At 42.5% G+C, this 13830-nt stretch overlaps 1 protein-coding gene across 1 annotated transcript in view; it reads right to left on the bottom strand.

Annotated features, from left to right (window-relative positions):
• Positions 1–1485: 1485 nt before the first annotated feature.
• Positions 1486–13830, bottom strand: part of LOC119955556 (protein crumbs homolog 1-like) — a 213211-nt gene continuing 200866 nt past the window's right edge. Inside the window, exon 13 of the mRNA XM_038781848.1 lies at positions 1486–4158. Within this exon, the coding sequence (XP_038637776.1) occupies positions 3937–4158 (222 nt within the window). The 3' untranslated portion in view covers positions 1486–3936. The remainder of the gene's footprint in view (positions 4159–13830) is intronic.

The raw sequence follows: 13830 nt of genomic DNA, 5'->3' as shown, positions 1-13830 counted from the left end.
TAACCAGCTTGATTAAGCAGCCATCTTGTCCAGGATGTGGTGTTTTTGTTTCTCCCTGTACTGAGCTGAGCCACAGGAAATAACCCCACATGGAAGAACTCAATACACAGATCTTGAAACCGCTCCTGCACATATTAACAACACATTGGAAGTTCAATAAGTTACTCCATTCGCCAAACTAAGAATGACAGTGCCACTGGCAAAACTATGGGCGGCACGGTAGCACAGTGGTTAGCACTGTTGCTTCAAGCGCCAGGGTCCCAGGTTCGATTGCCAACTTGGGTCACTGTCTGTGCAGAGTCTGCACATTCTCCCTGTGTCTGCATGGGTTTCCTCCGGGTGCTCCGGTTTCCTCCCACAAGTCCCGAAAGACGTGCTTGCTTGGTAAATTGAACATTCTGAATTCTCCCTCTGTGTACATGAACAGGCGTCGGAATGTGGCGACCAGGGGCTTTTCACAGTAACTTCATTGCAGTGTTGATATAAGCTTACTTGTGACACCAATGAAGATTATTATGCTTATAACCAAATGCCGTCATGGTCAGAACTTTAGAAATAACCCTGATATTTGTTGACCATCCCCACTAACCTTTTAATGCAGCATAATTTTTTGAAAACATGTCTGCAAAAGTGTAATTATAACAGTACTCCATGTCATAATCTCTTTACTAGGCATAAAAGTAGGCCATTCAGCCATTTGAGCCTGTTCTGCCATTCAGTGAGCTTATGACTGATCTGCAACCTAATTCCATATATATCCTATATTTGTTCCATTTCCATTAATACTTTTGGTTAACAGAAATTGATCAATCTCAGTTTAGAATGAACAAATGTTGGAGCATCGATTGTGGCTTGTGGACGTGTATTTCAAACTTCCAATGTACTTTTGCGTGTAGAAGTATTTCCGAATATAATTTCTGAAAAGTTTGACTGGAGTTTTTCTGTCTCCTAGTCCTACTGGACTGTCAAATCAGCGGGAAAGGCTCTTTTCTATTGACCCTCTCTATTCCTCTTCGTGTCCTGAAGACTTTGATCAGTGCGCTCATTAACAATCTAAATTCCAGAGAATGTAATCCTTTTATGTAATCTCTCCTTGGAATTTTACATTTGGAGTCCAGGTATTGGCGTATCTACGCAGCTTTGCCTTTTGAGAACACAAACTTTCCAAAGGTATGTTGCCCAAAATGAATTGCAAGTTGACTGCACTTGATTCTGAGATTTCATAAAATGTAATTACATAGAATTACATAGAATTTACAGTGCAGAAGGAGGCCATTCGGCCCATCGAGTCTGCACCGGCTCTTGGAAAGAGCACCCTACCCCCTACCCCAGGTCAACACCTCCACCCTATCCCCATAACTCAGTAATCCCACCCAACACTAAGGGCAATTTTGGTCACTAAGGGCAATTTATTATGGCCAATCCACCTAACCTGCACATCTTTGGACTGTGGGAGGAAGCCGGAGCACACAGAGGAAACCCACGCACACACGGGATGTGCAGACTCCGCACAGACAGTGACCCAAGGCGGAATCGAACCTGGGACCCTGGAGCTGTGAAGCGATTGTGCTATCCACAATGCTACCGTGCTGCCCACGGAATCAGCTCTACCCTTTCTCACTAGAAGCCACCAAACAAAGACCACCTGACTCTCACAAAAACTAAATAATGGAAATTTCTTGATAGCAAAAGAGGATGGCGGTCTGTACTCTAAATTTTTTTTTTGAAATTTGAGCTTCCTAAGTGGACAAAAGCTTTAAAGAAATGTGTGTAGTTCCACTGTACAGTGTGAGATTTAAGTGATTCGACTAACTTGTTCTAAATATCACAGAACTATTTTACAAATTATAAAATTAAGTTTGTGCCTGGCAAAGAAGAGAATTTTGAAATTATTTTATTTTAAATTAAATATTCTTTAAAATGTCGGACCTTAGAGTGAATTCTATTTGAAATGGTATAAGATTAGAAAAAGTGTTACATGCACTACTCGTGTCCTAGTTTTATATTTAAAGTATTAAGAACTCCAGAGCATTGTTTCCTTCCCTAAATTGAAATAGATACAATTTGAATCCGAGTACAGAAACTCATAGTTTTTCCTAACCTTAAGATACTACCTTGTTATTTTACATTATTATCCCCTGTTTGTGCTTGCATTAATTTTATTTCTGCTCCATAATTTAGGAATACTGCAGAAAATCTGTTTCATTTCCAGACCTATTAATCACACTGTGGACATTGTACTGTAAATAAAGTGGAAACAAAGCATTTCATTAAAAATCTATACAATTGTAATTGCCTGGAATGTAATCAGTCAGAAAAAGTAAAACTGATCTTTTCAGTAGTTGATCTTCGAAGCAGCAATCAGCCGACAGTGTTGATTGTAATTCAAGATGTGCTAAAGAGTCACTGGAGCCAAAAGTTCTTGAAAGTTCTTGAAACTATTGTGGTGATATTTAGTGTAAAAACAAATCATGCTTTTCAGCTGTGAGCAGCAAATAATTTGACTTTAACCAATTGCATTCCTCTTGAGATTAATCTACTTCCATGCACGTATCAATTTAGGTCTTAGAGGCTTAGTCATACTTGGTGCCGGAATCTAGTTTTAACTGGACTGAACTGTTTTGGAATCACTCTTTACCATTTGAAACCCGTGCCTTCAGTTCACATGCAATTAACACACTTCAGTTTAATCTCCTGTTTTTTTAATGAGAGTCAAAGGAGCCTTTCGCTTGGCGGAGGCTTCATAATGTTCCACATCTCCACTCTTGCTCCGTGCTTTTCATGATGACTGGGGCTACAGGTTCCCTGGGTTGCGCTCTTCCTTCTCAAAGTGACCACTAGGACTGTAATGGCAAAGATAAAGATGACAACTCCCCCAGCTGCAGCCACAGAACCAGCGATAATAGGAGCGTAATGTCTCTGGTTGGTTCCTTTCTGTTGTCGAACATTACCGTTGAGTAAAATGGAAGCGGGAAAGTTAAATTGGTTATTGTTCTTGCCCAACAACATGTATCTAGACTCGAGTAACACATTTTCATTCTGACCTTGGGATGGGACTTTTCACCCAACAGCAAGTTATGAGATAAAATAGGCAGGGGACACAGTCTGTCAATAACAACTGTTGATGCAACAATATAGGTACTTTCAAGCTTTGTACGGACTTGATCAGAGTCAACATGTCTTTAATTAGACATGAAAAACAGAAGGGAATGGCGTCAGTCCCAGAAAAGATTAGATTTATCCATTTGCGTAAGGAGTACCATCGCCTAATGTTAACGTGGAACTCTTTCCCAGCATAAATTCACTTGGAAATAAGTGCCTTCTCCATTAACATGCAGCATAATTTTTTTTTCGTGTAACGCCAACTTCAATTTCAAGGCCACGTGGCATTGTACTTTTTTTTTTAAGTAAACATGGTTCATTTAAGACTGAAAATAACTTTTAAAATTCACTTAAATAAATGAAATAAAATCCATCATAATTTCACACGTTAGAACATGGGCTTGTTTAAAAGCTTTACAGTAAATGCGAGATGCTGACGCAGGATTAGAATAACCAGTGAAGTTTCTTTCTGAGATGGATGTCATCTGAGCAGATGTGACGTTGCATCATGAATGGGAATGATTGAATCTGCCTTGGTTGACTTCAGTAGATTAAAAAAAGTCGCTTCATTCATGAGGCATTACAATGAGCAGCACACTTGGTGTGAATTTGTTTCACCAGCTGGATTTGCTGTGAGGAATTTGCACAGCCAATATAAATTGGATATCAACCTCCTGATGAAGCAGGTGCCTAGAATGAGAGAATTTCTTGTTGTATCAGCAGAAATCAGTAGTTGTCAGCAGGCACATGACTGAGGAAATGCTGCCTGCGATATCAGATATGAGGTCTATTCAAAACAAGAGCATCTTTTTCTCTAAACGTTCAATCGAGTAATCATATCAAGCGCTCTTCAGGTGGCACTTTAAGCACACTATCCATCTCCAGTCGAGCCCCGGCCACTTCCTGTTGGCTTGGATTGTATGTCCCTTCTGTCTGGCGCTTTTTACGAGCAGTAAGAACCACGAAAATAAGAGCTATTACAATCAGCAACACACTCCCACACACCACAGGCAGAGTTATTGCCAGTAACGGGACAGGGTCGGCTTTTTTCCCCCTCTGTAAAGACAATGGGAGACAATAAGTGGCCGCATAACGCTGCAGAATCTGTTAAATGCATTGTTCATAGTATCTGCTCCATCACCATAAAAATTGACTAAAATGTAAGTTATATGATGCAGACGCCGGAAGCAAAAGCGCAAAAGACAAATCACCAGGCAAGGAATGAGACAGAGGAATTATACTGAGCATTGTTAACAAAACAGTCATGATATTGTGAACACATCAAATTCATAATGTGGCTTGGATTACCCATACCGGTGGCACTTGGGAGATCTGTTCAGAGAAAGTGTGGCCTTCTCTCTCCCCACCTCGACCAACTCCAGATACATACCTCAATGATCAACTCACACATAAGCAGCACAATGCCCCACTTGCTATGGGATTGAAGGAATTGATACACTGGTGTTATTATGTAGAACAAAAGGCAAGTCTAAATTTCCAATGTTTTTTAATGTGAATAATAACTAGCATAGAGAGCAATATACACAACCCATGTCAGAGTACTTCTGTTATCACTTCTGCTTCAGGGGATTTGTTTTTCTTATGTTTAGCTTTGCTTCTGCCTCTTGTAGTTCTCCATTTGATTAAGCAGTTTTCAGCACATCCATCCCTCTATTTACCAAATAGTTTGGATGGGGTAGTGTTTGTGCAGTGTGTCCAGGAAGCTTTTCTAACACAGTATGTAGATTGTCCGACCAGAGGGGAGGCCATATTGGATTTAGTACTTGGTAATGAACCAGGGCAGGTGATAGATTTGTTAGTGGGGGAGCATTTTGGAGGTAGTGGCCACAATTCTGTGACTTTCACTTTAGTAATGGAGAGGGATAGGTGCGAGCAACAGGGCAAGGTTTATAATTGGGGGAAGGGTAAATACAATGCTGTCAGACAAGAATTGAAGTGCAGAAGTTGGGAACATAGGCTGTCAGGGAAGGACACAAGTGAAATGTGGAACTTGTTCAAGGATCAGGTACTGCGTGTCTTTGATATGTATGTCCCTGTCAGGCAGGGAAGAGATGGTCGAGTGAGGGAACCATGGTTGACAAGAGAGGTTGAATGTCTTGTTAAGAGGAAGAAGGAGACTTATGTAAGGCTGAAGAAACAAGGTTCAGACAGTGCGCTGGAGGGATACAAGATAGCCAGGAGGGAACTGAAGAAAGGGATTAGGAGAGCTAAGAGAGGGCATGAAAAATCTTTGGCGGGTAGGATCAAGGAAAACCCCAAGGCCTTTTACACATACGTGAGAAATATGAGAATGACTAGAGTGAGAGTAGGTCCGATTAAGGACAGTAGCGGGAGATTGTGTATTGAGTCTGAAGAGATAGGAGAGGTCTTGAACAAGTATTTTTCTTCAGTATTTACAAATGAGAGGGGCCATATTGTTGGAGAGGACAGCGTGAAGCAGACTGATAAGCTTGAGGAGATACTTGTCAGGAAGGAAGATGTGTTGCGCGTTTTGAAAAACTTGAGGATAGACAAGTCCCCCGGGCCTGACGGGATATATCCAAGGATTCTATGGGAAGCAAGAAATGAAATTGCAGAGCCGTTGGCAATGATCTTTTCGTCCTCGCTGTCAACAGGGGTGGTACCAGAGGATTGGAGAGTGGCGAATGTCGTGCCCCTGTTCAAAAAAGGGAATAGGGATAACCCTGGGAATTACAGGCCAGTTAGTCTTACTTTGGTGGTAGGCAAAGTAATGGAAAGGGTACTGAGGGATAGGATTTCTGAGCATCTGGAAAGGCATTGCTTGATTAGGGATAGTCAGCACGGATTTGTGAGGGGTAGGTCTTGCCTTACAAGTCTTATTGAATTCTTTGAGGAGGTGACCAAGCATGTGGATGAAGGTAAAGCAGTGGATGTAGTGTACATGGATTTTAGTAAGGCATTTGATAAGGTTCCCCATGGTAGGCTTATGCAGAAAGTAAGGAGGCATGGGATAGTGGGAAATTTGGCCAGTTGGATAACAAACTGGCTAACCGATAGAAGACAGAGAGTTGTGGTGGATGGCAAATATTCAGCCTGGAGCCCAGTTATCAGTGGCGTACCGCAGGGATCAGTTCTGGGTCCTCTGCTGTTTGTGATTTTCATTAACGACTTGGATGAGGGAGTTGAAGGGTGGGTCAGTAAATTTGCAGATGATACGAAGATTGGTGGAGTTGTGGATAGTGAGGAGGGCTGTTGTCGGCTTCAAAGAGACATAGATAGAATGCAGAGCTGGGCTGAGAAGTGGCAGATGGAGTTTAACCCTGACAAGTGTGAGGTTGTCCATTTTGGAAGGACAAATCTGAATGCGGAATACAGGGTTAATGGTAGGGTTCTTGGCAATGTGGAGGAGCAGAGAGATCTTGGGGTCTATGTTCATTGTTCTTTGAAAGTTGCCACTCAAGTGGATAGAGCTGTGAAGAAGGCCTATGGTGTGCTAGCGTTCATTAGCAGAGGGATTGAATTTAAGAGCCGTGAGGTGATGATGCAGCTGTACAAAACCTTGGTCAGGCCACATTTGGAGTACTGTGTGCAGTTCTGGTCACCTCATTTTAGGAAGGATGTGGAAGCTTTGGAAAAGGTGCAAAGGAGATTTACCAGGATGTTGCCTGGAATGGAGAGTAGGTCATACGAGGAAAGATTGAGGGTGCTATGCCTTTTCTCATTAGAACGGAGAAGGATGAGGGGCGACTTGATAGAGGTTTATAAGATGATCAGGGGAATAGATAGAGTAGACAGTCAGAGACTTTTTCCCCGGGTGGAACACACCATTACAAGGGGACATAAATTTAAGATAAATGGTGGAAGATATAGAGGGGATGTCAGAGGTAGGTTCTTTACCCAGAGAGTAGTGGGGGCATGGAATGCACTGCCTGTGGTAGTAGTTGAGTCGGAAAATTTATGGACCTTCAAGCGTCTATTGGATAGGTACTTGGATTAGGGTAGAATAAGGGAGTGTAGGTTAACTTCTTAAGGGCAGCACGGTAGCATTGTGGATAGCACAATTGCTTCACAGCTCCAGGGTCCCAAGTTCGATTTCGACTTGGGTCACTGTCTGTGTGGAGTCTGCACATCCTCCCCGTGACTGCGTGGGTTTCCTCCGGGTACTCCGGTTTCCTCCCACAGTCCAAAGATGTGCAGGTTGGGTGGATTGGCCATGACAAATTGTCCAAAATTCTATGATTAACCTAGGACAAAGGTTCGGCGCAACATCGTGGGCCGAAGGGCCTGTTCTGTGCTGTATTTCTCTATATCTATATATATCATATCTACCAGATCAATACCTCATAAATCTCTCAGAAACATAATATACAGAAGTTAGTGCAATACCGTCTAATATACGAAAAATACTCACTATTAAAGGTGAAATCAACCATTTTTCTTCTTCTTGTTACTGTGCACAGATTTTTCTCAGGAAAATTATTTTCATCACATCTAAAGCTTCAGACGGTCTAACTAACTAAGTTACTACCTTTAAACTGGAAGCCACAACTTTTTATTTCAACTGAAATTAAGGCCTGAATTGCCCGAATCCAGAAGTCAACATGCGGTTGAAATCCATCAGGACCCACAGATTTGTCAGCCTGCAGCTTCAGGGGCTGTTTAGCACACAGCTAAATCGCTGGCTTTGAAAGTAGACCAAGCAAGCCAGCAGCACGGTTCGATTCCCGTAACAGCCTCCCCGAATAGGCGCCGGAATGTGGTGACTAGGGGCTTTTCACAGTAACTTCATTTGAAGCCTACTCGTGACAATAAGCGATTTTCATTTCATTTCATTTTCATTTCATTAGTTTGCTTAATGAGCAGGTTGTCTTACGTGGATAGATGAGAGAGATTGGGTTTGTTGTCACTGGAGTTTAGAAGAGAGAGGCTGACTTGATTAAAGTATATAAGATCCTGAGTGGTATTGGCAATGTGGACGCCTGTTTTAAAATTAGGGGTCGCCCTTATAGGACTGAGATGAGGAGAAATTGTGTCTGTCCGAAGGTTGTGTGACTTTGAAATTCTCTGCCTCAGAAGGCAATGGAGGCAGAGTCATTGAATATTTTTAAGGCGGGTGGAAGCTGAATTCTTTTTAGGCAAGGGAATATGGAACTCAGCAGATCAACCATGATCTTATGGAATGGCAAAGCAGTCTCAAGGGGCCGAAAGGCTGACTTCTACTCTTATTTCATAGAAGTCCTGCCCCCAAAGGGGGCCTCTGCCGTTTTCACAGTGGCCATGTTCTAAATTTCACATCCGTGATTCATAGAGCAGGTGCTCATATAAATCAGGGACTGCCTCCACTCCTGTGATTTTGGTGAAATTGTTGTCTGAAACCCGAAATATGCAGATTAGATTGGAGGGTCTAAGCCTTATGGATTAGTTTTGATAACCTGGGTGTCCTTTCAAATTATGTTTCCAAGAAACCTTTGAGAGAGGCAAAAGACTCTTTAGAGTAGGTCAGACGTCCTCTGGGATTGTTAAAAATAGACATGATTCTGGGTAAAAAGTGGATAACTCGTCGGAACTGCCAAGCTGTCAAAGAACTGCCAAGCTGTCAAAGAACTGCCAAGCTGTCAAAGAACTGCAAAAGCTCATTGGAACTGTCAGAGTTGAGTTGTCAATGGATTTGACCCCGCAGAGCTTTGTTTTTTTTTTAAAGTGTAGCATTCTTTAAAAACCTGCTGTTTCACTCTGTTGACTCTTAATGATAAGTCTGAGGATTATCATTATACAATTTGTGCCGCAAGGCTGAATTTAAAACGTAACATTATTCATTTTAATTCATTTAAATTCATTTACGGGATGCATCACTGGCTCAGCCAGCATTTCTTGCCCATCCCTAGTTGCCCTTCAGAAGGTGGTGAGCTGCCTTCTTGAACTGCTGCAATCCCTGAGGTGTAGGTTAAGTGAGCAGCTTTCCTCAGATGAATGAAATGAAAATGAAAATCTCTTATTGTCACGAGTAGGCTTCAATGAAGTTACTGTGAAAAGCCCCTAGTCGCCACATTCCGGCGCCTGTTCGGGGAGGCTGTTACGGGATTACGGGAATCGAACCGTGCTGCTGGCCTGCTTGGTCTACTTTCAAAGCCAGCGATTTAGCCCAGTGCTAAATCCAAGTGGTTATAGAATAGAAATGCTTGTTTTCATAAGAGAATAGTTGAAGGAGTTTTCTTAATAATGATGTCATTGATGGACACTATTTTATGTCAAAATTGCCTCCGAGGTCTGCCTATGGTGAATACTAGTTGAATTGGTATGGAGGAGGTAAGGGCAAAGGGTGGGTGTGGGTGCATGGGTTGGCACTAAGTTGTCAGAGGGCTATAAGGAGGAATGGTTGGCATAGTGGATATGAGGGGCAATGGAGGTAGAAACATGAGATGGCATAGGTTAGCATGGATGGGAATGGGGAGTGTGTAGGGGGCTGGAGGCCCTGACCTCAATCCAACTCACTGCCCTCTCCCTGCCACCCCCCCTCCCCTGCCCCTCCAGCAAATATCTATCTATGGATGCTAGAGTTCCGACTAGAAATGTCACTTTCTGCACTATTTGTCTTTTTGTTACTTGGTTTCAGATCAGTTAGGAACTGTTTAAGTTAAAGCAATACATATATTGTTCCTTTTGCAAAACATTTGGGTTACCTTTCTGTCCACTCAAGTTTCAATGATGCGTTTGTGTCAAAGAGCGCTAACGCCTGATGTTATGTAGCAATGTTATAGCTTTAATTCAGCTACTTCTAATTGCAGGTTACACGGGTTGGCGTTATTGATGAATCTGGCCAGTGATGCTGTAAAGCTCTTTAAGAGTCTGTAACTAGTCCAACCTTAATGAGGATTGGAATTATTCTTTGCTTGCAACTAATGTGGCTCTCCAGGTAAGTTATTTAATCTGCTAAAACGGAACAATATGAATACAACCAAAGTTACCGGAGATTTTGACTGGATCTAACTGACATGTCTCTTTTTTCCCTGTCTGGAATTGGTACTGGCTACAGTTTACGATGGGCATTTAAAAGCAAGAACTAATCGTTAACATTATTTTTTCTAGGTAATTAATGTCTTGGGTCAATATCCACATGGATTTTGGTTTTACTAAGGTCCCTTGCTCTCATACTTGGTCAATGGCAGTCACATGCACCTCAGTTCTGGCGTTTGAGATCCATCAGAGCTATAATATCCAGGGATGGGGGTCAAGTGGTGTTGGCAGAACCAAAAATAAACATCAGTAAATGGGCTATTGGTGTGTAAATTCTTCCTGATAACACGCACAGTGGTTAGCACCACTGCATCACAGTGTCCGGGACCTGGGTTCAATTCCAGCCTTGGGGTAACTGTGTGGAGTTTGCAGATTCTCCCCATGTCTTCGTGGGTTTCCTCCCACAGTCCAAAGATTGTGCAGGTTAGGTGGATTGGCTATGCTAAATTGCCCCTTGGTGTGTCCAGGTTAGGAACGGTTATGGGATTACGAGTGTAGGGTGGGGGAGTGGGCCTAGCTAGGGTGCCCTTTTAGAGGATTGGTGCAGACTCGATGGGCCGAATGGCCTCCTTCTGCATTGTAGGGATTCTATGGTTCCATAGTTCTAACACATACTGTGGCTAACTCCTTCCATCACTTGATGATTGGGAGTCGGTTGATTGTAATGTTAGATTTGTCCATTTTGCAGACCAGACATAGCTGGGGCAATTTGCCACATTTTCAAGTAGATGCCAGTGTTGCCACTCTACCAGAACCACTTGACTTAGGGGTATGGCTAATTTTGGAGCTCAGGACTTCAGCACTGCAGCCAGAATGCTGCCATGGCCTGTAGCCTTTGATAAGTCCAGTGTAATCTATTCAGCTGTTTCATGATGTCACATGGAATTAATCCATTTGGCTGAAGACTGTCATCTGTGATAATGTGTTGGAGATGCCGAAAAGCATCATTCACTCAGCATTTACAGGACGGGGCTAAATAAGTCTCCGATACAGCCATCGTGAAGAGCTATGACAAATGACTTGAGAAGTTACAGCTCTCAGACATAAAAACATGTCACTCTTGCAGATTGTACAGGTTCATACAGTTAAACTCACTTTGTTAAATGATTGCAGACAGGGATACAATGCAGATGTGTTAACAAATGTTCAGGGAAAATGTAAACATAACATCATGGACAGTGAAGTAAAATATCAGTCCAGCTTTGTGTCATTGTCTGGGCGATGATTTAATGATCATTCTAAACACATTCAAGAGATGGAACGTTTGATAGGATACTTTTGTGGATTTGGAGACGCCAGATTTCTAGTTTGCTGGCGATAAAGCCCTATTTGGTGAAAAATTGGGCTTGAGCGTCTCCTTTGGGCCCCACCGCAGGACTATCGAAGCCCTGCAGGTTGTCTGTAGAAGATTGAATCTAGCCATACAGCTACATTTATGCATTCAAATGGACAGCATAACAAGCCATTTTTATGCACAAATGGCAGATGCTTCACTAATGGGAGGGTTACTATTTAATACACAATGCAGTAAAAGCTTCAGGAAGGGTTGCACGGAAACAAAGGGAGCATTTTCCTACTGATAAACCAATTAGAATAAGGACTTTGGAAGGAGACGATATCAATTAAGCAACCAGCACCTCTTCATTAATGCTGATCGTGGAGTATAAAGGTCTTTCCAATGTTGACAAATGGGAGTAATTGGGGCAATTGGCAGTAATTGCTGCATGTTGTGTACTGCAGGCACAACAGTCTCATCATTTTGCCGAAAAATTAAACTGCAATACCGTAACACGGTTCATCCACCTTTTGAATTTCAGGAGAATGCGTTTCTATTATTTCACAATTGGAATTTTGTCTATACTAATTGTGAGACTTTGTTAGCAGAACAAAAACCATTGCGTGGGTACAGCAGAGAAAGTCATTCAGCTCATCAAGCCTGTGCCAAGGTATTTTCGTTTTAGCCATTTTATTATTAAAACTCCAAGTCACAACAATGAGGTACAATAGTTTATTTGTATTTGAGACAATAGCAATTCTTAATTTCTATTCCTTTATCAGAATATTAGTTCTGTGTTCTGTTTAATTCTGGGTTGTGCCGTCAACTGAAGGAAAGAGCTTTGTCTACTTTATCCAAGCCTGTCATAATCTTGTACACCTCTGTCAAATCTCCCCTCAAACTCCAAGGAGAACGACCTCGCTGCTCCATCCTAAACTTGTAGCTAAGGTTTCCCATTCATGGGATCATTCTGGTAAATCTCTGCGTTGTCTCAAGTGTAAAACCTCAATGGCTATTTGGTAAGAAAGAAAGAAACATAGGGCAGATTTTAGACCCCCCCCCTCCCGCCAGCGGGAATTTCCAGTCCCGTCAAAATCAATGGACCTTTGAACCGCTCAATGGCTGCATTTTACGGCCGTGCCCCCACCACAGCTGGGTGGAAAATTCCATTCCAAATCTTTACTTCTTCCAGGCCGTGCTTTATTCTAACTCTGTGTTCTTCAAACTCAGGGGCGCGACTGGTGTCGGGAGGGTCGTGGAGCCGTCCTTCATGGCGCTCCCGATCACGCAAATCAGCCGCAGCAGCCGGCCTTTAATAACGCCGGCTGCAAGCGGCCTTCAAAATGGCCGCGAACATATTTTTAAAAATCAGCCGCATTGCACATGCGCGCCTGATCGTCGGTGCGCATGTGCAAAACTATATAGTTTGATCAGGCGCGCATGCGCAGTGCAACCGCGTTTTTAAAAAACGGTCGCACCTTTTTGTTTTACAAGTTCGGGGGGGGGGGTTTATTCATTTATTTTATTAGTTTAAGTTTTATTTTTTTTCATTTGTTTTATTCATTTTATTTTCATTTCCTTTTACATGTTCGTGGGCTTTTATTTGATAAAAGTTTACAGGAATAAAATGCAGAACTTTGGACAGTTGGAGATTCCATACTTTCCGATACTGTAAGGCTTCACCTTCATCCAACAGGCTCCATTGGAGGAGTGTGTACGAGGGCCAAAGGGACGCAAAACCATTTCCCCCATTTTTGTCAACAGCAAACAAGGTGGGTCCCGCAGGTCGGACGGCGTGGGTCGCGAAGGTCGGCTGGTGTGGGTCGTGAAGGTCGGCCGGCACGTGTCCCAAAGGTTGCCCGGTTGGAAAAAATGGGTCCCCGGAAAAAAAGTTTGAAGAAGACTGTTTTAACTGACATAAAACTCTCCCCATATCATCATCTGGTTCCCCTTTATATGCATCCAGTGATGTGCTTTTATTAACCTTCAATTACTAATTAATCACTTGTTGACCATCAGCTAGTTCCTATCCTAACATTAAGGACCCTCACATTCTTTCTACAGTGTGATGGCCAAAACTGGACACAGTACTCTAGTTGTTGCCTCACCAGAACCCTATAAAGGTCCAACATAACTTCCCTCATTTATACTGATTGCCTTTATTTATGATGCCCAAGATCCTATGTAGTTTACTAATTACTCAATCAATATGTTGCGCCGCCATCAAGGTTCTGTGGGCACGGACCACCATGTGCATCTCCCTGCATGCTCCTTATATCCAAATTGTCTCTCCCTATTCCTTCTCTCAAAATGCATCTTTCTGTTAAATTTCATCTGCACTTGTCTTCCCATTCAGCTAGCTCATCTGTGTCCTGGGGCAGTCGATTTGTTGGCCATACCTCCAGGATTGGTATCATTGGCAAATTTTTAAATTTTAATCCTGTATTCCAATATTT

This window comes from Scyliorhinus canicula, chromosome 21, assembly GCF_902713615.1.
Source record: "Scyliorhinus canicula chromosome 21, sScyCan1.1, whole genome shotgun sequence".
Classification (NCBI taxonomy): Eukaryota; Metazoa; Chordata; class Chondrichthyes; order Carcharhiniformes; family Scyliorhinidae; genus Scyliorhinus; species Scyliorhinus canicula.
The sequence above is the reverse complement of the archived record's forward strand: the minus strand, read 5'-3'. Positions and strand labels throughout refer to the sequence as shown.